The sequence below is a fragment of the Mixophyes fleayi genome, chromosome 2, assembly GCF_038048845.1.
Source record: "Mixophyes fleayi isolate aMixFle1 chromosome 2, aMixFle1.hap1, whole genome shotgun sequence".
Taxonomy (NCBI): domain Eukaryota; kingdom Metazoa; phylum Chordata; class Amphibia; order Anura; family Limnodynastidae; genus Mixophyes; species Mixophyes fleayi.
The window spans coordinates 52,770,578-52,798,574 of record NC_134403.1 but is presented as its reverse complement, the minus strand read 5'-3'; the positions used below and the strand labels follow the sequence as shown (position 1 = coordinate 52,798,574).

At 40.3% G+C, this 27,997-nt stretch overlaps 1 protein-coding gene across 5 annotated transcripts in view; it reads right to left on the bottom strand.

Moving 5' to 3' along the window:
- The window catches only part of FRY (FRY microtubule binding protein), a 310,594-nt gene that overhangs the window by 212,700 nt on the left and 69,897 nt on the right, over window positions 1–27,997 (bottom strand). For 4 of the 5 annotated variants that reach the window (XM_075198964.1, XM_075198963.1, XM_075198971.1 and 1 more), the window contains exon 1: window positions 9,746–10,028. In XM_075198964.1, coding sequence (XP_075055065.1) covers window positions 9,746–9,938 — 193 coding nt within the window. In that variant the 5' untranslated portion in view covers window positions 9,939–10,028. Of the gene's footprint in view, window positions 1–9,745; window positions 10,029–12,909; window positions 12,997–27,997 lie in introns of those variants that run through there. The other variant, XM_075198969.1, reaches the window with a different exon arrangement.

Genomic DNA, 27,997 nt, shown 5'->3' with positions numbered 1-27,997 from the left:
ACACTCCTTCACTCCAGCACATTCTTAAACAGTTGCAGTGACAAAATAAATTTATACAGTTCCTATATACCATCTCGTTTCCTCCGGCACGGGTCTTAAAAGCCTTCCTCTGCCGGGATTATTATCTCTCTCACCTCCTCTGCCGGGTGTATTATCTCTCAACCCTTCCAATGCCTGCTGCCTCTCTCCTCCATCATCCTGCCACTTTGAGGTAATTTATCACCAAATTCTGCCCCAGATCGCTAGTACACCACTTCCCTTGGAAAACTAATAAGCTCTTATTGAATTCAGCATCACCTCTATATGGATGATACACAAATTTATATCCTCTCCTGATCCCTCACCATCTGTGTTGTCTCGCGTTACTGACTGTCTTTCTGCCATTTCATCTTGGATGTCCTCTCGCCAACTCAAACTCAATCTTTCAAAAACAGAATTAATATTCCCACCCAACAAAAGAAGCTTCCTGCCTGAAGTTTCTATTTCTGTTGACAACATGACCATAAATACCATCCCGCAAACTCACTGCCTAGGTGTAATCCATGACTCACAACTATCATTTGTTCCCCACATCAACTCTATATTTACATCATGCTGCATATATATATATATATATATATATATATATATATATATATATATATATATATATATATATATATATATATATATATATATATATATATATATATATATATATATATATCTATATCATTTCCAGAATACATACATATCTCACACAAGACCCTGCAAAAACTTTAATTCATGTACACATTATCTCCTGCATCGACTACTGTAATTTCCCCCTTACTGGTCTTCCCAAAATCAGACTCGAGCCCCTACAATCTATTTTGCACGCAGTGGCTGGATTGATTTTTCCTTGCAAATCATTTTTCATCTGCCGAGTCACTGTCAGTCTCTACATTGGTTGCCTGTTTTTCAACGAATCCAATATTAAATTCTTCTACTAACATACAAGATCATCAACAAAATTGCACCGACATACATCTCCTCACTTGTCTCAAAATATCTCCCGACAACTCCGTTCTGCACAAGATCTGCGTCTGTCTTCCACTTATCACTTCCTCCCATTCTCAGTTACAGGACTTTTTTTCGGGATGCACCCACTTTATGGAATTCACTCCCTCGCACAGTAAGACTTTCCTGTAGTCTTCAAATGTTCTCTGAAAACCCACCTCTTCAGACATACTTATAAGATTCCTCTACCAACCCTCTTACCACCCTCTACACAGCTAACACAAGACAACAACCCTCTGACCAACATGTGTGACCGATCATACAGCTCACTAAATACTTTGCAATATTTGCATTATTATGACTGTTAACCTGTACTGCTCAAGTTTTGTTTGGAAATTGGTTAATTTATTGCTTTCAAGAGCCGGCACTAGTTGCGAAACTGGGCATCAAGAACACAGAAGAACTTCTACCAGTTTGTGCGAGATATCATCCAATGTTGGTAATGTATAGTGCTCTCTCATTAAAACCTCATTCAGGTCTGTTTGGTCTATTGAGCTCACCTTGACCTTACGCACAGTTTTTTTTCCATATGTGCAATTTTCCTTTTGCATTATATCTCTAAGAGTTATATGAAATGTTCTTACTGGGTGTAGACACGGCAGTACCCCTGGTGGAGCGTATTCCTGGCAAACTGCTCAAACCTTTCAAAAATGTCTACATAGTGCTCCTGACTGTTCTCCATTGTTAGGTGTGGTTCAGCTCCCTCAATGTTTGTTACTCCTTGTACCAGGTTGAGCTTCTTGTAAGATGTAAGACCTAGAACTGCTAGGGCTCCGACACAGAACTGCAATTTCTTTGCCTAATTTTTGTAGGTGCATTTCAATATACCACTGCCAGTTGCTTTCAGTCTCTTGCCACCATATCCTTGTAGCCTTGGTTGTTCTGTTTTTCGAAGAACGTATTAGTTATTGTAGAATTTGTGTGAACGGATAAGCATTTCAATATGCTTGTGCTCTGGATTCAAGTCTTACATTTAATGTCATTTGCTTTTTATCCACTTTTTGCATACGATAGTCCCATCTTTTTTATTTTTGTCATTTTCAAGCTTGTATACGAAAATCGTTTTGCTCTCCATCAGTCCCCTCTAAAGCTGGGTACACATTACAGGTTTTTCATCCAATTATCGTGCCAATCACACAACAAACGACTGTTCAGTAAGATATTGCATTAGTGTGTACGCTCCTACAATCATGTTTTATTGTACCAAAGCACACTGTATTGTTTCATTTAATTTTTAAAAAACTTCCTAAAAATCACGATCAGCGATGGAAAGATGTCGGGCAAACGTGGAAGTGTGTATGCACTCACCACCAGCGAGACAGATCTCCATAGAGTGTGCAGTCACAATCTTCTCAGCAGATGGTTATGAGTGATGAAAAGCACAGATCTGAAGGTAAATCGTGTAGGTGTGCATATAAATCTGTATGCTCATTATTAATTTTATATTAATATGTGATCTATAATTACTTTGCCTGAGACTAAACATACATTCCTGAGCAATTAGCTTTAATTGAGTAAACCCCTCTTCTAATGGATCCTCTGACTTTTGACGCCTTTCATAAAACATTTTGCGCTGTACCAGTGCAATAAAGTTCAAGTTTGTCCCAGCATGATTTATAACACATGCAAATATTCCTCATTTGCACATAATAATTTTGGCACTATTCAATTTAGTCTGTAGAGCATTGCATTGCATCATACCTTGGAAAGAGCCATCTTGCGAAATCCATTTAACTATACCACCTGCACAATTGTATTGCAGTATCCTCTGAGCTGTGAATATCATACTCGCTGTATGGACAGCATACACTGCACAGCGCAGATCAATAGGGCTTTATTTTTCTACTATTTCCATTGCAGTTTTCTTGCATTGTGCACCAATGAGATCACAATCAGGAAAAACTCTTTAGTTTCCTACTCTCCCAGAATGTCCAGGAGACTCCCCCCACCATTCCTCAACCGGCTCATTTCTCTAGTGAAGTGAGTGGGGCTTGGTGACACGCTTTTTGGGCCAGCCGCATCCCCCCTCCCCTTGGATGCCATATTACTTGAATATTACCGGCGCCGCATCACTAGACGCGCGATGCGGCCGCGTCATCAATGAAATTTGTCAGCCCGCGCCTGGGCATAGCAATGATGAGGTGATTCGCTCAGCATTACCTCACACTAGTAACCAGCATCTCCCAGAGGGGAGATCCAAAATGTTGTATGGGAACTCTCAAATGCCTTAAAGGGTGTTGGCTAGTGCATCTTGAATTTTTGGGGAAAAAAATAAAATGTCTACCAAATGATTGCTTCCTGTTTAGCAAAAAGATCACACCTCCCCACACAAAACTGGATGCAATGTAATACAGGAGAGCAAGTTTTCATATATTTTATTCAACAGGGATTACTTTTTTTTTTACCCCAGAAAAACGTTTAACCCCCTGATGTTTGCTCTATTGTGTCATAATTCGCATTAGACGCAGCAAAGCATAAGCCATAATTAGCAGTATGAATCATCAACTACACATAGCTTTAATGCAGAATCGAAGATAGCATCATATAGACTGCTGAAGGCACTCTATGGTATGCAGTAATAACATGCAAGCCTGAGGACTGAATTACAGATCTGTTATATAATCCTAATGGACACACCTCCCAACACCGACACATGGAGAATTGGGCTAAGCCCTGCCCCTAACATGCCCAAACCCGCCCAGACCATCCACCAAATGCCCACTTGTAGGTGAAACTATCCATTTCTGCAAAAGCTCCGCCTCATAGGGGTCTGAGGTTCAGGACACTTAGGGTGCATGCAATGGAGGCAGTCATTTTGTAGGATTAACTAATATTCATGAGAAAGGAGCCTAACAATTCCCTAGTCATGAGTGACATCGCTGAGGCGAGAAAGACAAAAGGATGGGAGAGTAAATGCAGCCATCATGCAGGAGACGGAGGTATGTTTGTGTGCGTGTGGACATACCTGGGTGGCAATAAAAGGGTTAGCCCTGCAAATAAATTGGCCTTTCATTGGGAGGTGGCAGGTTATTATTTTGTGTTCTGTATAGAACAGGTATATGATAATATGTAACACTCCCCACTCTTTCCCGATGTGGAGACCTGAGTGTTCTTTAATATATTGCCAAAAGATAAATACAGAGGAAGCCAGAGTCCCAGAATCTATAGAGCTTAATTTAGAAGCATTTTATTAATGTGTATTGGAAGGGGGCAGATGCAGACCTAGGGCCTGATTCATTAAGCATCTTAACTTGAGAAACTTCTTATTTCAGTCTCCTGGACAAAACCATGTTACAATGCAAGGGGTGCAAATTAGTATTCTGTTGTGCACATAAGTTAAATACTGACTGTTTTTTCATGTAGCACACAAATATCAATTTTAAATTTCAGTGTACAAATAAGCTATCAAGTATTTGTGTGCTACATGAAAAAACAGTCAGTATTTAACTTATGTGCACAACAGAAAACTAATTTGCACCCCTTGCGTTGTAAAATGGTTTTGTCCAGGAGACTGAAATAAGAAGTTTCTCAAGTTAAGATCCTTAATGAATCAGGCCCTAGACTTTTTTTTTTTTTTAAGGGGGGTAAGATTTTGCATAGTCACGCCCCTCCTGCACTCTAGTTGGTCTCAGTTGCCCCACCCAGTTTCGCCCAATTATCGGACCTCTCCACCTCTATTTAATGTCATGAAGATTGCTGCTTGGGGGGAGGGGAGGGGGGGCGATGCTCTGATCGCCCTCCTCTGGATCCGCTAGTGGAAGGGGGAGGGAAGTTCCCCCTATTTGCTATATGGACGAGAGCAGAAGACAGAGGGGGTGAGACCTGTTGTAGAAATTGCCCCTCCGCACCTGAATGTGTTTGCATATATCGCTCTATAGTATAATAAACACATCACTGTATGAGTGTATATAATATTGATCACCTCATATAGTGCACAGTAAATATAATACAATATTAATACTATAGATCTATGTATGGCTCTATTTGCATTGGAATGCACAGGAACACAATTCTGGCACTTATTTAGGTCCGATAGTCTTTAATGTTTAAAGATCTCTTTTAATGCCCTCCCAACATATATCATTCATTTTAAAACTTCACTTTTTTTTACCTACAAGGTAAGTATTGTATCTATGAGAAATGTATTTTCGAGGGAGACAAATTGTGGGAAAAGAAATACAGGGTGGGAGAGTGGGTGAGAGATTTAGTGACTCAGTTCCACTGTTCTGCACAGACAGGACTTTGTACCAACTGCGGGAAGGCAGTTTGGGAGATATGTCCCTCTTCTTGCTGCTCTGCTGGACAGCAATCAGGACAAGCTACACACAGTAAACAGAAGTGCAAGGGACCATACAGGGATAAAGTAGTGGTCTGGAGGCGCACTACCTCATTAACTATGAGGCACCCCCTCTTCATTGGATGACCATGCTATCTCTGCAATGATGCAATTGGAATCTCTTCTCTACAAACCCTGTGTTTGCCCCCCTGAGCATATTGGAAAAAAAGTGACCTTCCCCTTTACCACAAGTGACCAAAACCAAGTACTTACTGCAGATTATGTGTTGCACACTTATCTTATAAACATCCTTGTTTTGTAAAAACAAGACACCTCTTCCCAGGGGCGGGCTGGCCCGGGGGGGCATCGGTCCCCCGGGCCGCTCAGTCTGACCCCTGTTCGGGCCCCCTTCCCCACTGGATGCATGTTTTTATTTTATTTTACCTGCGGCCGCATCACACAGCAAGCGATGTGGCAGCGTCAGCGCACAGGCGGCCGCATCACATGACAGGCAATGCGGCCGCTTCATCAATGACGCGGCCGCATCGCGTGTCATGTGATGCGACCGCCTGTGCGCCCCTCGAGCTGAACTGTGCCAGCCCGCGCCTGCCTCTTCCAGATGAAAAATGTACTCAGCAAATATAATTTCTTAGACTATCTTGCAAGTAGAATCCAGAAAAAGTGCTGTGGAAGGAACAGGCTAAAAATATGAGCACATAACCCAGACCACATCCACCAGAAAATGAACAATTTTAGACATTTGCTGTACAAAGGCTTATTTTAGTAGACTGTACCTTTTTATAAATAAACTAACTAACATGCCTGGATGGGAGAGGAAAAACACAACGTAAAAATTTATTTTTTAACAAATAGGCTAAATTATTAAGGTCTTGGCTGGCAATGTTTTTCATTTATTAGACTAGAAAATAATTTTACTGGAAGAATTTATGATTCATTGTATCACAAAAAGACCAGTGCAAGGGTGGAACCAGCAGATACTGAGTGATATAATCACTGTCATTGTTGGGAAAGAAAAAAAACAAAACTATACCAAGAATGTATTTATAGAGTTTTATACCATAGTTATACTTTAATCACAGCCGTCATGCAAAGTGCAACAGAAAAAGTAGTTAAGTTTTTTCATGGGTGCAAAATAACATTTAAAAAAAAAAATAAAATAAAAAAAAAAAATGGAAAGAATACAGTTAATTTTTGGTTATATTATTTTGTAGATCTGCTCTTGTAAAGTAGTAGAACAAATGATATCCTTAAGTCTAAATTAATTCTTTAATGAAATGTTACTACTTTGTGGTACCAATGCAGGGGCGCACGCAATGCAGAGAACTGCCGCGCATGCGCAGCAGCTCCATTTCGGCGGCACTGCACTGAACAGCAGCCGCGGCGCAGTGAAAGCAGTGTCCGCTGCGGTGCTGTATGTATTGTACTACAATACAGCACCGCCACGGACGTTTCTTTGACAGACACCATTAAAAGATGGTGAGCTTTATCGATTTCCTGGCAAGTGATTGGTCCTCCTGCTCCCCCCACCTTCCGTAGATTCCGGCCAATGCTGTTAGGAGGATCTGTTGAATGCTGTGTAGCAAGTAAAACAATGCATCCATTAGCCCAGACCTCCTCACTTTGGGCCGAATATATTGCATTGTGCATCCAATCTTATACTTGCATCCTCTTGCACTTGGAGAGGCAGGTCAAGAGTGCTCAGGTGTAAATCCAGTACAGTAGGAGTATGGAGATGCAAACCATCCACAACACTTATGGACGCCTCCAATTTTCATGCATCTTTAAGATGCCTCTTTTAGGAGACGTATCTTGGCCTGGTACAAGTTCCAATTTGATGACGGCTGCATTTCTGCGTGAGACACATCTATACTTTAGATTTAAGGATGCCACTGTTACCTAGCAAAATGATTGGCTGCATCAGATGATGGGTGACTTCTCATGAATATTGGGTCAGCCCACAAATGGCTGCATCCACTGTGCACTAGCGACAGGTGCTCTTAAATAATGACCATTAGAAAAAGCTGTTTCAATTCTTTGCTGGTTATATAAAAGTATGCACTGTAATCAGGGCCGGATTAAGGGAATGGAGGCTGCTGGGCTAAGGGGGCTCCCATTCCCTTGTGAGCCGCAAGAGCTTACCTCTGTACTCCTGATACTGTATTCCTTTTGCGGTGTGCTGTAAGCTCCTTACTGAGGAGATCTCGTGAGAGTGAGACTCAGTCTCACGAGATCTCCCACGCCCGCCCCGATCAAAAATGTCGCTGAGCACTTTCAAGGGCCCCCTGGATGCCCGAGGCCCCTGGGCTGTAGCCCAGTTAGACCTTGGGTTAATCCGGCCCTGACTGGAATACAGTTTGTACAAGATGTTTAGCCTCATCACTCACTGTTTTTTTTTTTAGGAAAACATTTCTGTACTCTGCAGCAAAATAATTTAACCAGATAAGTGAATATAAAAAGATAACTTAGGTGAACGTGGTTTTCCTGTGTACTGACGACACATTTCACTAAAACTTTTGTGTTTCCTTAGTGGTCGTATCATGTTGTCATTGGCACTCTTTTTTTATATAGATTTGTATATAAATAAATGAATTTACTGGAGTGAACTCTGCCCCTGAAGTTTTTTTTTTATAATTAACGGTAATAAGACTGTCACTAGATTCTCCACTTAACCACTGCATACGGTTCACTGCAACAAAATCTATTATCTCTGTATCAGAAGAAATGTCTGTTAGTAGATTTTATGGTTTGTGTTAAATGTCAGTCATTTAGATTACTAAGCATCAGAAAAACAGAGAAACTGCATGAATACAGGTAAGCCTTTTGAGGGAAAAAAGAGGGCATTTAAAAGTGTTTAATGGAAATAATCCTTTTGTGCACCATAAACACACGTGCAGCTCAGTAGAACTATGGATTCAAATAATATGAAGCCGATTACACACGGCTACAAAAACCACAAAACACTTATTATGTAGCAAGGATGGCTGGAGTTCTACATCTAGGACTAAACGGAGGAGCCGATCCAACCCCCAAAGGTTTGGAAGTAAAGAACCTGGGATATTTTGGTACAAACAAATCCAGTTTGAGGTTATACATATTTGTCTTTTATATACTCATTTTTAACTATATTGTACCAATATTGAGATTGGGTCAGTAAACAACATACCAGGTTTTGTAGTCAGTAGATTCTATTGTAAAACGTGAACCAGGCAGTCAGTCCGGGGATATAAATATCTGTGTTTATAGGTTTCACTTTTGTCAACACATTCTTCAAATACTCACACAGGTAATTACAGAATTGATCATTGGTGTTCACGCCTCTTTATTATCATCCTTTATTTATAGGGCGCCACAAGATTTCCGCAGCACCGCACAGACTACAAACAATAGACCTTACAAGGTCTAACAGTACAGAACAACAAATAAGTACTACTAAGACTCCAAAAGCTCCAGGCAAGGCCAGTACCAGTATAACTGGAGCAGTAGACACAAATATCAAAATTAATACTCTTTACACTAGTATGTTCTATAGAAACTGTATCGTCCACACTACACTCAGCAGCTCGACACATACAGAAAGACTGAGGCAAAGACAGTAATTAGGTATTGTCAGCATTATGACTATACATCACCAATTAAAAACACTGTACAATAGGGCAAATAAACCCTGTCCTTTAATAATCCTTCCTCGGTTGTAGAGTGTTCCCTTTGTGCTATGAATTAAAGTGAAACTATGGCTAAGCTGCCTTTAAGGCAGTTGTTTTGTGGGCTGAACCAATATTCATGAAATACAGTCTATTAATTTACTATAACCATGACAGACAAATCTGTCTACTTCTACTAATAGGTACACTTTTATTTACAAACTTAATAGAATTCTGCATTATTTTGCCCTGGATCCAGCAACTTGATTAGATGAGTTTTGCTACATAAAGAGTTTAAAAAAAAACAGAAAATGGATTTACTTTGACCTGTATACGTATATTGCTCAATTCTTGCAAATTACATCTTAAAGAACGTTGCACAGAGAACAGCTCAACATATTATTCAGCGTAATAATTATATAAATATTATGTATTAGATTAAATAACCATATTTAATAGAGAATAACCAACATATTTGTTTTAGCCTGGATGAACCCAAGTACAGCTTAGTATTTAAAGCATGCATATAATATTAGTTATGTTTCTTATATTTTTATGTTATGGGATTGATGTCTAATTTTACAACACAGCATGGAGCACTGTACAACCTTTACCTATAGGTGTGCACTGTAAATTGAAACCCATGGAACAATAGGATTGCAGAAGCAGCTCATGGTGTATTGTCAAACTGTAGCTTACTCTAACACTGTGACTTAACAAGTAGGCATCTAGACAGAAAAATTAATGGGTAACCATATGCTGGGCTTACCTGGGATAATAGAAGGTCTCTTTTTAGTCCGTCTTATAGGATCCAACATTTTGATATTTTTGTGAATCTTCCCTTTAATATCAGCCCCTAAGAGAAGGTCTGGAGGCAGGCTGCACCGTCTAGACAGTTTAGAGTCATTTTGATTGAACCAAAGCTTAGTCCTGGCATACAGACTGCTGTCATCCAGTGCCATGGTGGACTGTAGCTGCCTTAATCAATAGCAATTACAAGTAAAATAAATAAATGGATTCCTTCTCGCGTGCTGCCAGGGTTCTCATGCTTATACATGCACTTGTTTGGGAAGTTTAGCTGAGATAGGCGTGCACTTCAACAGGTGTAAGATTACTAAACAGCTCCTCCCTGCATCAGGTAAGGGCTCAAGGCAGGAGGAGGGGAGGAAAATGAAAACAATTAGATCAGGAAAAAGATTTGTACTGACTTCAAAGTCTCAGATAATCCTCCATCCGGGAATACAAGTGCAAATACATTCAGAGTTTTGTTTTAAGTGTTGCATGTTTTGTCATATGATCTGCTAGCATTTCACTGGTTGTCCATCGTTTGGAGTGGAAAGCAGACACAAGACATCTAGGATAAGACTGATCTGACTGCAATGATTTCAAATGTTGTAAACTGAACTTTCTTTAAACTTTTAATATGTGTTGAAATGACTATTTGAGCAACAGTTTTGGTTTTTGTGTGAATAATTATGAACTGTTAATATTTATTTAGCAGTTCTAATTATTCACACTAGAACCCAAACTATCACTGAGTCATAAATATTTGCACTGTCAATATAGAACGCTGTAGTTTCCAGCCACATGTCTCATAGTGTTTCTCAGCCTTGTCCTCAAATGTACCTTTATAACAAGGTATAATACTGTAATTGCACAGAATCTTTTCAAATAGGAAGGAGCTCTTTACTGTTATTTGAAACTCAAAGTACTACAGGTGCTGTTGTTGGTAGATAGATAGTATGATACCTGAGATTGAATTGTTATCATGTAGAAGCATTTTTCTCTATGCACACCTGTCTTTATGGGGTTATACAAACAGTTGTTGAAAACCATACCTGATAAAAACAAGGACAAAGTACAAGGTTTTAACAGAGTATTTAAAGAGTGATCTCTAAGCCTCCCTGCAGCCTAGTGTATAGAAACCCATTTTATTATGATGCACAAAAAGGCTCGTGAACGCTGTAGGCAACGTCAAAATTGACATGAACTGAAGCGAATGCTTGTCAGAAAGTGTGAGTGTACAGGTTCATTTGCTTCCATATATAATTACTTATTATTTGGACAATCATGGTTACAGCGTGTGTAATAGACTTTAAGAACATACACTGAATGCCTGATTTTTAATGCCTGTGTGAACGAAGTCTATTGAGCGAGAATTCACAGATTGTCTGAGCTTAAACTTCCTGATAACAGAGGGCAATAGCTTTGAACATGGCTACAGACCAATTATAGAAATCATTTGTAATGTAGCAAGTTTTATCATGGTATAGTATATTCGTGAATGTCACAATATTTATTTGATTTTTGAATAAACATTTTATTTTACATTCACTAACTGTTTGAAATGAGAAGTGAGGACACTACGACACTAACAAGTCATGTTCGATGTGAGACAGAGCACATCGGTGATCTAAGGAGGCTTTGTTAATGTGAGATGTCCTTGAGGAATAAGAAGGACAAACAAAGATGACTTGTTCAACACTTTAAGACCTGTGTTTACTAAATAACATTATCCAAAAACATAATAGTAGGTTAATTGGTTGCTATCAAAATTGACCCTAGTCTCTACCTGTCTGTCTGTCTCCCTGTCTGTGTTAGTGTGTGTCTATATTAGGGAATTTAGACTGTAAGCTCCAATGGGGCAGGGACAGATGTGAATGAGTTCTCTGTACAGCGCTGCGGAATCAGTGGCGCTATATAAATAAATGATGATGATGATTGGCCTTAAAACTGTATAAAACTCCTAATAATACAAAGTACTTGGTCAGCTTGTCCCCTTACACACATTTGGCTTTAAATTGTGTTTAATTAAAGTACACTTGTTTAAAGGGATTCAAACATTTTGTTGACATTTTCCCTTTTAATTTGTCTAATATAAATAAGAGATGACTATATAAAATTATTCTTGGACTTTACTCTAAGGGGTATATTTACTAAACTGAGGGTTGAAAAAGTGGAGATGTTGCCTATAGCAACCAATCAGATTCTTTTTGCAGAATGTACTAAATAAATGATAATTAGAATCTGATTGGTTGCTATAAACAACATCTCCACTTTTTCAAACACGCAGCTTAGTAAATATACCCCTTTGGCTTGTATGATGGTGCTCGTAAGTCTGCTGGCAAAGCTCATCATTTAGTACAGTTCCATGATTTCATCAACCGGTCTACTGGCAATGGATCTGGGTGACATCACTGGGGGCAGGGTATGTAATTGGTGAGGTTTGCAAACATTTGAAAATATGACAACCTGCACAGAGGGAAAATATACTGTGTCTAGGTCTCTAGGACACACAGTCCCCTGAGCTTTTCACAATTAAGCACAGAACTTGTAACATTAAGTTCTCTTTAACTAAAGTAAGTTGTCAGACCTGTCCACATAACAAATCTTTTAAAGTTAGTGTCGCACACAAAGCCAGAGTAAGAGGTAAAATTAGCGCAGTATATAGCAATAACCATTTAAATACCATATATATCTTCACATGCCAGAACAAAGTCACATATACATCCATATATCCAGTATATCTCCATATAATCTCACATGCAATCAGATCACCAATATGCCCCATGTAACCAATATGTCCACATAGACTCACATGCCTCTAGATATAATATGAAGAACAGGATAGCTATACACCATATGTTCCTACTCTCCAGGGGAAAACACACTATTTTCTAGAGTGGGTATGACCACTATGGCATGACTATCATTTTAAACAGTGCTTGGCTGCTCTCCAACCCCTTCCCACCCCCTTCAAATAGACGTCAATGTCGTGTGCACTACTGCTAGGTGCTACCCCCCTTCACAAGCAGAGCAGTGTGAAGTCGGACATATCTTCTGAATACCCCTGCAGTTGGGAGACAGTAACCCAAAATTAGGACTGCCCCACCAAAACGAGTACAAATGTCAGACTGTCCTGCTCTCTCCTACCTGTTCTTGAGGCTTTCACTACCAGCTGTTGTTCGTGTTGTAAGCTCAGTTGCTGCTTGCCTGGATTCAGGAGTGTTGGGGCCCTGTCTGGAAAAAAGTATAGATACATTAAATATGGAAAGCCAAGCAATGAGTGAACACTCTAAACCTCCCTCCCCCTGATTAGCCTCGGCATTAAATAAAAAGAACCCATGTTTAATAATTAGACTTCCCTCCTTGTAACCAGTCCCAACATTAATAGCAGGTATAATAGCTATGCCTATTAGGAGGAATATCTTTTGCACCTGCTATAGGGCAGATGCAAATACTTTCTGATGATGACTTATCATAAACGAGAAGCATGCGCTGATGATGCAGAAGCGGATAAATCTCGCGATGAGTACAGCTTTGCATATGGGCGGAAAAATAACTGTTGTCCAAGATCTTTTTCTGAAATGTATTCCCATTTTGCTGCCAGCTCTACATCGGCCCTAGGTATCTAATATTCCTAGGATACCAATGGGTCATGTCATACGATATTTTAGGTTTCCGGGTATCCGAATCTATTCCCAGAAAACATGACATGGCCAAACATTCTCAATCACATGTATTTTTATGTAATTAAATGGACCTTGATATGTGCTTTTTCTACTGGAAGAAACTTAAATAACCAAAATGCATTTTGATATTTTGTTCCCTTTACTAATTAATAAACATTTATGCGGTGTTACTTGTCTCCGGCCATACTTCTCTTCCATGGCGCCGATGGGAATCTGTAGACTATGTATTCACAGAGAAATGTTTTCTATGCTGCTTTTTAAAATGTATTGTACTAAGTAAATAACATAGAATTGCCCAGCTGGTAGCCTATCCGTGGTATGTTGCCTGGAAGGCTTCTATCTGGCCCCAGCCTCCCTAAAACCTTTATAATAAGACGCTGGTCTAATCTATTAGGAAGTAATTATAACATACATCTGCCATTTCCAACAATATCTCAGACTGTGTGACATTGGTACAACTAATATTTCCACAATAAGGACTCTTTCGGGCAGGAACATCATTACTTTCTGTTTTATATCACTGTATGTAATATTATTTTGTGTCATTGCCCCCTCTATGTACAGTGCTGCGTAATACATCAGCACTTTATAAATAAAGGATAATAATATAAATACACTCAGTGGCCATAATATTAGGTACACCTGTACACCTGCTCGTCAATGCAAATCTCTAATGAACTAATTGTGTGGTAGCAGCTTCAATGCATAAAAGCATGCAGGCATGGTAAAGAGGTTCAGTTGTAAATACCGGCATGTAGAACAAATGTGATCTAAGTGACTTTGACTGTGGAATGATTGTTGGTGCCGCTTAGGGTGGTTTGAGTATCTCAGAAACTGTTGATCTCCTGGATTTTTATGCACAACAATCTATAGAGTTAACAATGAATGGTGAAAAAAACAAAAAACATCCAGTTAGTGGCAGGTCTTGGGCAAAAAAACCTTAGAGAGGTCAGAGGAGAATGGCTCAGACAGACAGTAACTCAAATGAGCATGTGGTACAACAGTGGTATGCATAAGAGCTGTGAATGCAGATCACGCGGAACCTTGAAATGGATGAGCTACTGCAGCAGAAGACTACATCGAGTTCCACTCCTGATAGCTAACACAATGAAACCCAGGCTACAGTGGGCACAGGCTCACCAATACTGGACAGTTGAAGGGTAAAAAAAATATGCCCTGTTCTGACAAATCTCGATTTCTGCTGTGACATGCAGATGGTAGGGTCAGAATTTGGTGTAAACATGAATGCATATATCCATGCTGCCTTGTGTCAACGATGCAGGCTGGTGGTGGTGTAATGGTGTTCGTAATATTTTCTGGCCACACATTAGGCCCCCTAATAATAAATGAGTATTGTTTAAATGCAACAGCCTACCTGAGTATTGTTGCTGACTATGCACTTCCCTATATGGCCACAGTCTATCCATAATCGAATGTCTAACTGCACCAGGAAACGCACCATTTCACAAAGCACAGGTCATCTTAAGCTGGTTCCATGGCAACGAGTTCACTGTACTTCAATGGCCTCCACAGTCACCAGATCTCAATCCAATAGAGCACATTTGGGTTATGGTGGAACGGGAAACTTGCAACATGAACGTGCAGCCGAAAAATCAGCAGCAACTGTCTGATGATATCATGTCAACATGGACCAGAATAAATAAGGATTGTTTCTAGCACTTCCAAGCCTCTGGTGACAGTGGCGGGTCATACCCAGTCTTAGAAAGGTGTACCTAATAAAAGTGACCACAGAGTATTATATTAGTAACACAGAGTCACAGTCTGGAAGACCCAATCCGTTCCATCAAGTTAACATTTTACATTAGACTTAAATATACTTTTGCGTAACCACATGTGTGGCAATGTGAGGTGGTACATGTTCATTCATATTTAATAATCTGTGACTCACACACCTAGAGAAATATCATTTTCAAAGATATGATATATTTCACAATAATGCACACACTGTAGACAAACACACCTGAGGCTGTTTGGTCACATGACTGCACTTTATATCATATAAGTTCTATACTACAGTTACCTAATTTCTCAACAAAGCAACTCATCCATCATCCGTTACTTACTTATGACTGTGAGGTATGTAAATACAATAATGTCTGTCAGTAAGTGGTGAAAACACCTTAAATTTGTAGTTCAAGAGGCAGATTAGGAAAATATTTATTTTACAAGTCATAAATACTTATATGGGCGTTATACCATTATGTGGGCGTCATAAATATTCAGGGGACTGCTGCCCATTAATTCACAAGGAACTAGTTCCTAGAGAATTCATAGGCAGGATATTGTTTCAGCCAACAAAATGGAAGCTCTTGCTACATGTTATAGGTGACCGGTCCACATTAATGCAGTTCCTAAATAGATCTACAGGTGGCGCTATAATTGGTCATTCTGAATTATCAATATTTGATCCAATTGGAATTGACCAGAATGAAAAAACGGGTTGGATGGTGCATATCGCAGTGATAGAACATTTTAATTCGCTGCTGTTTACCATTTAAATGCAGTGCGATACTGGCTGCCAGCAGTAAGATGACTCTTATCTTTTGGCAGCCAGTCTTTGGTCTATCTGCGCATGCATGATTCATTAAATAAAAAAATAATAATGAAAAAATAGAATAATATTTTTAACAATATATATATATTTTTTTAAGTTTATTTAAATAAATTCTTTCTTTATGTATTCCCCCTGCTAACGCCGTCCGGAGATAGGTGGGCAGCGGCGGTAAATAGGCTTCCCCGTGCTTTGCATAGTGAAGCTTGATGAAGGCTACTGGAGGCTATACCCACAATAGCTGCCACTGGCCTGGAGCTTTGTTAAATAGAAGCCCTGTTTTCTTCCTTTAATGTTAACTAGACTGTATGTGCTCACAACTATTTAAATCATGTAAATCCATCTCTCTTCTGTTCCATTGTTATGTAAGGGTACATAGAGATCATTGATCTATATGGTAAGGCATAACGGCCACACGGCTTTCTTACCAAAGTAGGTGGCGGGACATGGGGCAATAGAACATAGGACATACTACACATTCTACTTGTCACTGATGCGGCATCAGCATTGCTAAGATGGCCATGTGCCTCTTCCTGCGTCTCTCCAAGTACATGAATGACTCTGATCACTTCCCAAATGGAAGGGAGGAGAGGCAGGTTACACTCGTAGGTACAAGCATTAAATGACTAGATCATAGATTGAATGCCATCTCTCCAGTGAGCTACCAGTGGCAAATAAGAATTTTTATAGGGGATCTGTGAGTGCCAAACAAAAAAAACCACATCTATAAATTAAGGCAATTTTTAATGAAGAGAAAATTACAACTGCTGCATTATTTCCCCAACATCCTGGGGCTTTTAGAACTGCATTGCAAAAGAATAACATAGCAGTGGGATGAGCCGTATGCAACTGCATGACAAAAAGAATTAAAGATAACTTTCAAACAGAGGTAAAGGTTAATAACAGGTAAAAACAATATCAGATTGTATATCTAACAAAATAATAATTATAATAACAGTAAATAAAACCGGAAAGAACTGGGGGCTGCATGTGACGGCTCAGAGGGCTGCACCTGTTGCCCATCATCATCATCACCATTTATTTATATAGAGCCACTAATTCCGCAGCGCTGTACAGAGAACTCACTCACATCAGTCCCTGCCCCATTGGAGCTCACAGTCTAAATTCCCTAACATACACACACACAGACACAGAGAGAGAGACTAGGGTCAATTTTGATAGCAGCCAATTAACCTACTAGTATGTTTTTGTAGTGTGGGAGGAAACCGAAGCATCCGGAGGAAGCCCACGCAAACACAGGGAGAACATACAAACTCTACACAGATAAGGCCATGGTCGGGAATTGAACTCATGACCCCCAGCGCATCACTGGTCTAAAGCATTTTTGGGCATCTTTGGTAAGTATATAGGATTTCACGAATTGGTATCCTAGAAATTGGTCAAAGTAACTATGGTCAAAGTAACTATGGTAAGAATCATATAAATGTATATATTTTCCTATTTTTAGGAAGGATAAACTCCGCTTCCATTTAAGCTCCAGTAAGTGATAGCTTTGTGTCACATTCATTAACATTACAGGGCAATCATGTTTTAGGTTCACCTGGCCAAATCGGTTTAATAAGTGCTGTGATATCTGGATCTTTTCAAAGCTGATATTTATAAAGCAAGCAGATTAAGTTCCAGTATGTCTACTATTTAATTATTATTTATATTTATTTATATAGAACTCCCTTACGCCCCATCACTTTACAACTGGGAACAATCACAGTAATAAAACAGACAAAAGTCATGCTCACAAGCTTACAGTCTATAGGAAAACATGAGCTAAATGCAAATAAATTGTATCTCTCTTATTGCTCCTAAAAGCACGCATCTACCTTTGCTCCATAAATTCTAGAAAAGACACATTGCATGTGATTCAATTTTTTTCCCTCATACCATCCTGGATAGTAACCTGTAAAAATAACTAAATATTATTTTTGTTTTCACTTGTGTAGAATTCTGCTCATGTTATTGCTACATGTTGCAAGTCAGACCAGCAGCGAAGCGTTAAATTCCTACAGAAGCATTAGCATATTTCAGAGGAGTCACTGGGCTACAGAGCTGTTAAAAGACCAGTTTGAGCTGGAGAACTTTTTTTAATTATAGGTTTTAGCTGCCGTCTAACCAGATTTTGCACCTAGGGTTTCAAGTGCTGTCTGCCAAGTGCAAGATGTCATTAACTGCAGAGGTTTTACACTACACACAGCCGCAGCTACAGAAAAGCCAGAGCAGGATATTGGTGAGGAGACAGGATTCAGCAGGAGAGAACATGTTAACAGTTGTGTAATTCATTCCCTGTCAGCTCCTTATGACCTTCAACAAGGCATATCTTACTTAGATCATAGCCTCAACAGACCAGTGGCTCTGTACCTTGGAAATTGTATGTAAAGCACTTGGTAGAACTGTCATCTAATAATTATTAGTTCAATTCCTCTGATAAGGTCGGCAGATGTTATATTTTGGAAATATACAAATCAATTGGAGCTGCAGTGTTACAGACTAACTAGCATGACATGCAGTAGTTGGTGCCAAGCCCAGCTGTTATACACCCCCCAACATCATTATTAATACATTTTGTAGGTGTATTCCTCATATTAAAACAGAGTGGATTATGAATGATTCTTATAAACCTAGATGTTTTGCTCAGCTTTTGGGTGTGATATTGTTGCTATGTCCAAATAGTCTGTCATGTTAAATCTGCATATTTATCTCTGGAGGCAGGGTGTGTACCAGCTGTTACCATGAATGAACTAAATCAATGGTATATACTTAGAGATATTATGCTGGTTATTTATTTCAATGTGTTTCAAGTTATTTACCTCATTCACATTTTTTTTTTTTTATTCGGTTGAGAGCCTGGGAACGTTCTTTTGTGATAAAAAGCGCCCAAAAACATGTGGCAGTTTTGAGTTTACAAAGCTTTTTTTTTTTTACATAAAGCAAAGTGCATTAAGAAATGCAGTCCTCCAGTTAAGTGCAACTGGAAGACGCAAACTGCATTCCATTAAAAGGAAAGCCTGAGACCCGATGTTCACCAGCACAAAGCTGATACAATATCGAAAGCACCTGAAGAAGTCAGAAGACGTAACGCATCAGGAAGTGGATAGGCGGGATACTCTGTGAGACGGAGCGTCTGTTATCATAACGAGACTTGGATCCGACACTGACTCTTCCTGCATTAGGAGAAGGACCATGGAAGCCTCTACAATAGTGAACTGCTCACTGCTTAACTCTGCATTATAGATGGCCGCTTTGTCGATTCTGTACGCACGTTTAACATTTATTTACAGTATTCTGCAACCTCTCTTTCCTATATTATATCTATAGCTATAATATTTAAAATAAAGATCAAAATGTCATACATATATTGCTATTAATGGTGGAATTTTTTTACTCACCCCAACTGAGTTGACAGATGTTAAAAATATCTAAATATCTATCTACTAAACATGTTGACTCTCTACAACAAACTTGTTTTAGAACATGTAAAATAGGCCAGGCTATGAATGGGTATAACTCTTTATTAAGAACCTCATGGAGTGAGCAGTGTGATAGTGACTGTTAATTCTTGAGAACTAAATGTCAGGATGAAACCCGGTAGTGGGAATAATAACACAGAAAAAGGAAGAGGAAGTGGATACTGGGAAAATGTATGTCAATCCATGTGTGTAGCGAGTAGCGTGGAGAGTAAATATTCCTCCCATGCTGGTGTACATGTTGTGGTGCAGTGATCCCATGACATGGGTGGAGTAAAGGAGTTACTTATCTATACCACATGATCCTGTGTATGTTTGCAGAGTACCTAATTTTGGTGACGTGTCATGAACTGGATACTGGATGGAACTACTTGCTGGTATTGACGCTACTGAACAGGGAGACGCTGAGTCTAATGCTCCCCTGGTAATAACCAGAGACCGCAAGGAGGTATGGACTTGGCTGCAAGGAATGCGCAGGTCCTAGTTCTTCAAGACAGTCGCCAGCGAAGTAGTGGTGAGTGAAGAATAGTCAGACAGTCCGGGTCAAAGCCAATCGAGAAAAGAAATACAAAATAAAGATTCAGAGAATGGTCAGGAATAGCCTGGGGTCAAAGCAGGAGAGCCAATATGTATCCGAATCACAATCCAGAAGAATAGTCAAGGGACAAGCTGGGTCAAAGGCCAAAGGATACACTAATGCAGGATACAGGGAACTGGAGCACAAGTAACAGACATAGGAATGGAGCCAGGAAATGGCCTGATACTATGGCACCATAATGGTGCCAAAGCCAGGTGAACCTGATAAGTCAGGGATGATTGTGGGGTCAGTGATGACACTGAATGCCGACAGGTGAACAGCAAAAGCATTGGTTGCTTAGGAACGCAAAGTGCTGTTTTTGCGCATGAGCCCGTCGGGCTGGAAAAGCTGCGTCTCTGTTGCCTAGCAGAAATGTCAGGCGGCCGTCACAACACAATGGAGGCAGTGCGGCAATGGCGCCTGACTACATGGTTATAGTTGTCCAGCTATACATGGCTGTTTTACTGCAGCCCCCCATTTTATTTGCTTGGTGCCCCCAAAATCCTAGGGCCGTAAGCAAAGTGTCCCTAGACATCAATTTAAAATGTAGACTGCCGGCCCCAGAAACATGTAGATCAATTGCATTCGGATCATATTTACGGAAACCAAATGCCTGGCTGGGGAGAGCTCTTTAGTATGTCAGCTCTATGAATCAGCAATGTGCTGCAATACTCCCTGCCCCAGGATTAGTGCATAGGAGGCTGTCAGCACTTTCTCTTTTTGTGTAAGCTGCCACGGCCTATCCCCACCCAAACTGAAAGTGAAACAAGTGGGAACAGCAAGGTTTCTCTAGGCAATAAGGAAATCTTTATAACACAAATGTCACAAATGTGTTCGAGGGGACTGTCCAACTGTTCCCACAGTTAAAGATTTTTGTCCCACATTTTGGAAATTTTGGGAGGTTTGTAAGTCACTAAGCAAGTGAATTTTTAGGGGAGGGGGTACGTGACCAGGTTTGCTAAAATACAAGTTGCCATTCATAAAAGAGTTACAAATAACATTATAAAAAGCAAAATTAGGACAAACTAAGCCCCTCCAACGAGTCGCCCAAACCACATCCAGATCTGCACAAGCCATGCCAAAATTCGGGACTAGTGGGAGGAATGCAAATATACATGTAAGTTACCATGCCTTGACAAAACTGAGATTATATGTTTACGTTTGATGTATAGGTGAGTTCAAGAAATTGTTATCAATTTTCTGCAAAAGGTGGCTGCAGTGTTGGTTGTTCACATATTATAGAAGGTGTCTAAGATAATAGAGATGCAGCACATTTTGTTTAGATAAACATTGTAGTCATGCGACTCTCCCCCTATGCACTGTTCACCTCTAAATACCCCACACTTCTGCAGTTGTACTATTGAGAAGGTAAGGTTATTATGGTCTGACAAATACAGTTTATCTCAAATATATGCTGTTCTAATAAGCTCCTGTACTATTTCCATATGTATTTCTGACTGTATTAGTAAGCCAACTTGTGTTTTAGGTCTAGTGCTTCTGTATCAGCGGTTCACTAAGCAACTCTACTGCCGGAGACAGCAACAGAAATGGACACCCACATCCCTTATACAAATCAACATGAACTGATTTATTTTTGTAGTATACGCTGTAAGACACAAATTAAAACTTTAATAATTAGTAAATTTAACAGCAATGCCATATCCAGTAAATTTAGTAGCTTGCAAAATGAAAATTAGCATTTTCATAGTCAATTACCTACACTTTATCAAACCCAAAAATCTGTTGACTCAGCTAGAATACGTGACATGAGTAATGCTGATCGTTTAAGGAGCTGTAGCAAAACACAGGGATTTTTTTTTATATCGCTGTACTTTGGAAATGATACTGTTAGAATATTTACACAAATTTTTATGTTCCTTTTATTATTTGCTCTAAATCTTGTGCTCTTTCCTATGTTGCTATTTGTGTGGCTATAGCCATCACTGAACAAATCTTTTCAAGGAGTAAAAAACAAAAGAGACACCTGCAGGTCGTAAAATAATAGACTAAAAAAAACTAAAGCATCATAATAATTGAAGATATATATTATACTATGCAAAAATATACAAATATAATTTGTTTGTTCACAATATATAAATTGCAAAAATAATTATGTATAATTATGTAACATACTGAAAAAAAAAAGAAATGCCATATTACTTTTACTATCAAGGTTATATTAAATATTATCCAATGATACGGTTTTCTATCATCAGGAAACAAATCTATTTTATATTACATTTCTAAAATCCTGAAGTGTAGCAAGGCAGAAACTGCTGAAGGCAAACAAAAGGGAACTGGAACCAATAACGAGAGCAACCTATGCTGGGAACTATACAACTATATTACGTTAGGGTGTAAGTTACCAATTTATCCAGCCAAACAGTAACTGCTGTGCAAAGCTGTAACTTCCTGTCTGCTAAATACCTGCTCCATCCTTGTGAGAAAAAAACACATTTATTAACAACAGTTAAAATTATAAATTTGTCTTAGATAACAGTTACTCACGTGCTCTCCAGTTTACCCCCGTCTCCATTGCACTTACACTTCCTCTCCCTGCTACTCTAACACTACACCATTACCCAAAGAAGTAACCCTATCTATTAAGCCCCCTCACTATATTCTCTGACCCTCATGGCTGCCACACTAAGTCCTTCTCCATCTCCTACAGCTTGTAATGAGATTAGTTTAAGGATGTCTTTTATTGGGATCAGAAATCAGGCTTCAGGAAAAGGTACCTACACATTTGAAAATGGAGAAACAAAACCTACTTAGACTAGCAAATTACTGAAATAACCATTGGTTTTGGAGAAATGAGTCTACATTAAACACACTTTATATGCCTGTTCACTAAATAACATTGTCATAATTTTTTTTTAAGCTGCCCTAATTTTACATACCATCTCCAAAAGTGAGGGCACAAAAACACCATATAACATATCTCAGGGAACCTCCAAGCCAGTAGACTATGAGTTGTTTGCTATACATAGTATAAATCTTATGTACGGGTACCATGAAATTGGTTAGGGAGATGCTATTTAGAATACATCCTACTAGTCATTAGATGTATATAAGCTATTACCAAAAGAACACAATGGGCCTGATTCATCAAGACAGGCATTTCAAGCGCAACGTGCGTTTGTTTAAAAACACACGTAAATCGGCTCTGCATATTCCCGAATTAAACAGAGAACAGTATTCGCTATTTGTTGATGACGTGCTTGGACATTGACTAACCCTACAATCTCTCTCCAAAACCTCACAACTTCACTTTCACACTTCGTAACCCTCTCGAGGTACAAGATCAATGACTCAAAGGCCAAATCCTTGACGCTCCACACCTCTCATTTGACACGGGACAGTCTACAGTCCTTTTTCAAATGTCAGTGGCATGCCCTCTCCATTAGATATCTAGAGATGGCCATTGCCAAGCATGCTCTGGGCGGTACCAGGCAAATTATTAGCCAATATACGGACTAAATACCACCTCCCTGCTTCTATGCAATTCAAATATCTTCAAATCCAGGGATTTATCTAGTCACAATCCCGAACCAAGACACTCCGCACCCTTACAGCAAAATTCAGTTATGTTTGAATGTAACTGCAGTTACTCCGTGGGTCGCAGAGGTAACATTTCAATCCTATAAAATTTACTTACGGCCCCATCTTCTGAAAGGCCCGAACCCCATGAGGAGGCTTGGGAGCAAGACTTAGGGACTTCTCTGGGCAGCGAGGGGTGGTCAATCATCTAAACCCAGACAACCAAGGTCTCCATTAATGCTGACATTCAGGAAAACTGCTATAAGATATATTCTCAAAGGTACTTGGTTCCAGATAAGCTCAACCGCATGTACCCCCAGGTGACCGACCACTGTTGGAGGCTTTGTGGGGCTAAAGGTACTTTTCTCCACATATGGTGGGAATGCCCAAAAATCTGTGACTTTTGGAACCTCACCTTAGAAGTTATCAATCAGGCTACTCAAGTTTGTGAACCCAGACACCCGTTCCTCCTCAACCAACCAGTCCTCTACCTCAGTTAACACACCGATCGCTTGCTTACGCACATTTGTCAGGTCTCCACATTACTCACAGCCAGAGCATGGAAACAGCCTGCTCCCCCTCAAAGACTGAGCTGCTCAACTGCATTTGGAACATCTTTTCCATGGAATACATCATGGCCATCCAGGGATTTACCCCCCCCCTTCCCTTTTTTTTGATGTTGTTGAATTGTTGAGGAAGGCCCAGGGGGAGTGGCTCCTCCTCCCTCTGCTTCCAGTGATCTGTTTGAAACTAACTCTGCGCGCGCACTCTCCCTCAGGTTCTCCAGGCAGCGGTCAGTGCCCCAGATGAACCCAGGGGTGGCCTCACTGTCCACTCTTCCATTTTTAGGTCCCCAGGGCTTGGACCTTTGGCCCTGCCGCCCCATTCTGGAGGGCCTGCCGTTTCTGGCAGGCAGGCCAGTGGTTAGTTGTTTCCTCCTGGTGGCTTTGCTTCCCAGTTAGGGCCCTTTACCTAGCCTTATCAGTGACCACTCGCTCCCAAACACTATGTCCACTTTTTCAGGTATGCCCTACCCATCATATTTACCATCATATGCGGGTCTTGCTCATGCCTATCAGCAGTTGCTGCCGTTGGATCCCACAGTCCCTTCCTGCCTAGGGTCCCTGCTTTCCGCACCGGCCTTTTCCCCATTGAAGACTGGTGTATCAGGTGTCCCAAGCTGGTTGTGCTAACTCTCATCTTCAAGCAGGTGTTTCATGGTGTGGGATCAGGACGCTGCTGGATCCAATGACTGAAGGGGCTGTGCTAGTTTGTAAATCAGGGGCTGGCTGCTGCTTATAGCTCCAAGTATGGCTACGTCCAGATGGGTGAGGATGATTTGCTGTCTGTTGATAATTCTGTACCTGAATTTTCTGTTTTCAGCAGTCCTAGCAAGGATTACAGTCCAGTGTGTGCCCCAACAAATCGTTAAGGTTCTGTGCAAGTATTTTGTTGCGAAGGATGTTCTGGGGGCGCGGCCTCGGGATTTGTCCAGTTGTGGGGCTCACAGGATTACCGGACACAAAATGGTGCACTGTGCCAGTATGCTCATCTTTGGGAGGGTAGGCCTATCTGTGCATGATAACATCTACAAGGGTTGTTACATGGAAAATGGTGACCGCAGCAAATGCTAGAGGGTGAGGTGGGGAAGCCAGTTAGAAGACTTACCATAACTGTTTTTAGTAGCCTGTTACCTGGAAACCAGGTCTCGAGAGTACATAGATGTGTTTAAATATATTCACATGATCCATGAAATGTACATGACATCTAAACCCAGGACATGGCTGGATTACAATGAGGAATTCCAGGCCGTATGATGGGCAAACAAATCTTCTTCTCAGTGTCAAAGATGTTGAGGTCTGGTTGAAGGTTTCTCAGGAGGGTTGGGTCAGGGCCTCGGGAGCCACGGCTCATAAATTGTCTCTGCAAGGAAAGCCTGGCACAAAATTTCCTCTGGGAAGCAATATGGTTGCTTTGGAGGGACGGAGTGCAAGTTCGTGCTAGTGTCTGCAATGTGGTTGAGGTCATGCTGCCAAAGACCTGTGATAAAGCTGTGGAAGTGTTGTTCCCAAAAGACTTCCGCAGTAGTCGCTCAGTAAGAGTGATTCCCGGTATCAATTGCAGAGCTTCGGTAGATAGCTCGACTGCTACCCAAACAAGGTGAACACTGAATTTTTTCGTACTGGTTTTGTTTACGATTAGCGCTTGTCGAATACCGGGTCCATTCAGAACTTGTCATTTAAAATTTTTAAATCAGCGTTTCAGTTTCCAGAGGTGTTGGCCGAAAAGGGAGGTCTCGTTGGAACGTATGAGTATCAATGTCCGGATTCTTCAACTCCGGCGAGATCGGCATCTTCAGAGCTTAAATTTAAAGTGGCGCTGCCTTGTAAAGGGAAGTTTCTCGGCGGAGTTGAAGAATCCGGACATTGATACATTTACCCCCCCAGGCAGCGATGGACACTTCCTTTTTTCCCAGGAGGATGTGGAGAACATTTCCTGTTGGAAGGGTAACTGAAAGGATGCAAAGTAAAGTAAATTCTGTGCCTGTGCTGTGGCCATGTCATAAACCCCTACATGGCCGGATGTACTGTATTTAGAAGAGTCTACATCCCCATATTGGTAGAATTTGCCTCTTTGGACACCAAACATTGTGATTGTAAAATCAGGACTGTTGGGAAGTATGCAAATAATTAGGATAAGCAGAACCTATCTATGTGTTGAAATCTCAGCATCGACTAATATATGTGTTTACTATCTGCTTAAGCCATGGGATAAGTGGTTTAGAACTCAGATGCTGAGAAGTTTTCTAGTTATGTAAGCTCATCACTATGTGGGTGGGTAGAAGAGTGTCTAATAGTAAGAGTGGAATAATTTAAATGTAAAGAACTATATATACTGACAACACAGATCAACCCATGCAACACATGACTGGTAAAATGTGCACATGTGTTGGGTTGTCTCTGGGTGTTGGGCACAGGCTCAGCATGGCACTCTGGCAAATTCCTCTGGGGAAACGTGTGACATTTTTGTCCACATGCAAAATTAGGTGAATATTTTATGGAACAGTTTTGAAAATTTTGCTAATCTCTACTGGGGTTGCTTATTAAGCCATGCCCTGTTTGGGCACATTACCAGTATGTCCCCTCACTCCTGGTAACTACACCTATGATTACATGTGTTAGTGTGAAAATACACCAACTTCATGACCATTATTTATGTCTCTGTGCAATGTGAAAGTTGTGAATGCAAACATTACACCTATAACACATGTATTTATACTTGCAGTGGGGGGTCAAGTGGCAATTTAACAGCGCTTTAGGGGGCAGAGACAAAATTATGCAGCGATTGCAGCTAGTCATTTCATTGAGGCCCCATTCACTAAGAAGTCGGCATAGTCCGGGAGATAGGCCTGCTCTTCCTGGGGCTCCAGGAGAAATACCTGACATTCAGGAATGGAAGAGTAGGCAACTATGCATTATTGAGGCACAGTAGTTTTAAAAGGTTACTAAACCTAAAAGGTAAGTAAATCCAGAACACATCATAACATTTAACAACACATACATGTACAAGTTCCTATGCAATGTAAAAAAATGCTCCTGTGCAATGTGATTAAGCTGAGAGCAGGCTATTTTCCTCCATATCCCCTTGACAGTCAGCCAATGTTACCTAAGGACAGACTATCCTCTGCCCAACACATTGAGAGGGCTGAGGGCATGGTCACCAAGGTGCTTAGTGCTTGTGTACTATGCTCAGATAGCATAGTAATAAGGATGGGGGGCAAGGACTACTTGTGGGTTCAAAGTGGTAAAAACATTATGAGCAAGAGCTACCCACAGAAATTAGGAGTAGTGCTAAGAATAATATGTATGTAAAAATATATTTGCAGGAAATTATCTAGGGGGAGGAGTCTAACCGCCACTTTCTTTCAAAAGTCTAACTGAAGACCAAGGTATACAAATGAGAGAGACACATAGTTTACTTTGGCACTTTTCTTAAATCAGGAATTCAACTTTGAGGCCAATCGCAGCAAGACCTACACTTCGTCCACTGTGCACATCACAAGTTTTACTCATTTGCACAGTAGCAGTATTTTAACATCTACAAAACAGTGTCTCACTCAACCTTTTGTACAGGCTGGGAAAAAAAATAGATGTGTTTCCAAAATCAACAGAATTGGATGAAATTTGTGGGAAGTGTTCATAAAGGCCTAACACATTTTGCCTTCAATATGGGCTTTATTCATTGATTGAGCGAGCAAATAATTATGTCTGCTTGTATAAGATGCAATTTGTTCCCAATGAATGAAATTATCCTAGTAATATCCGCATAGTAATCCAAGAGAACAGGGCTCGCAATATAGTCTTTAAATGTCTGTTTAAAA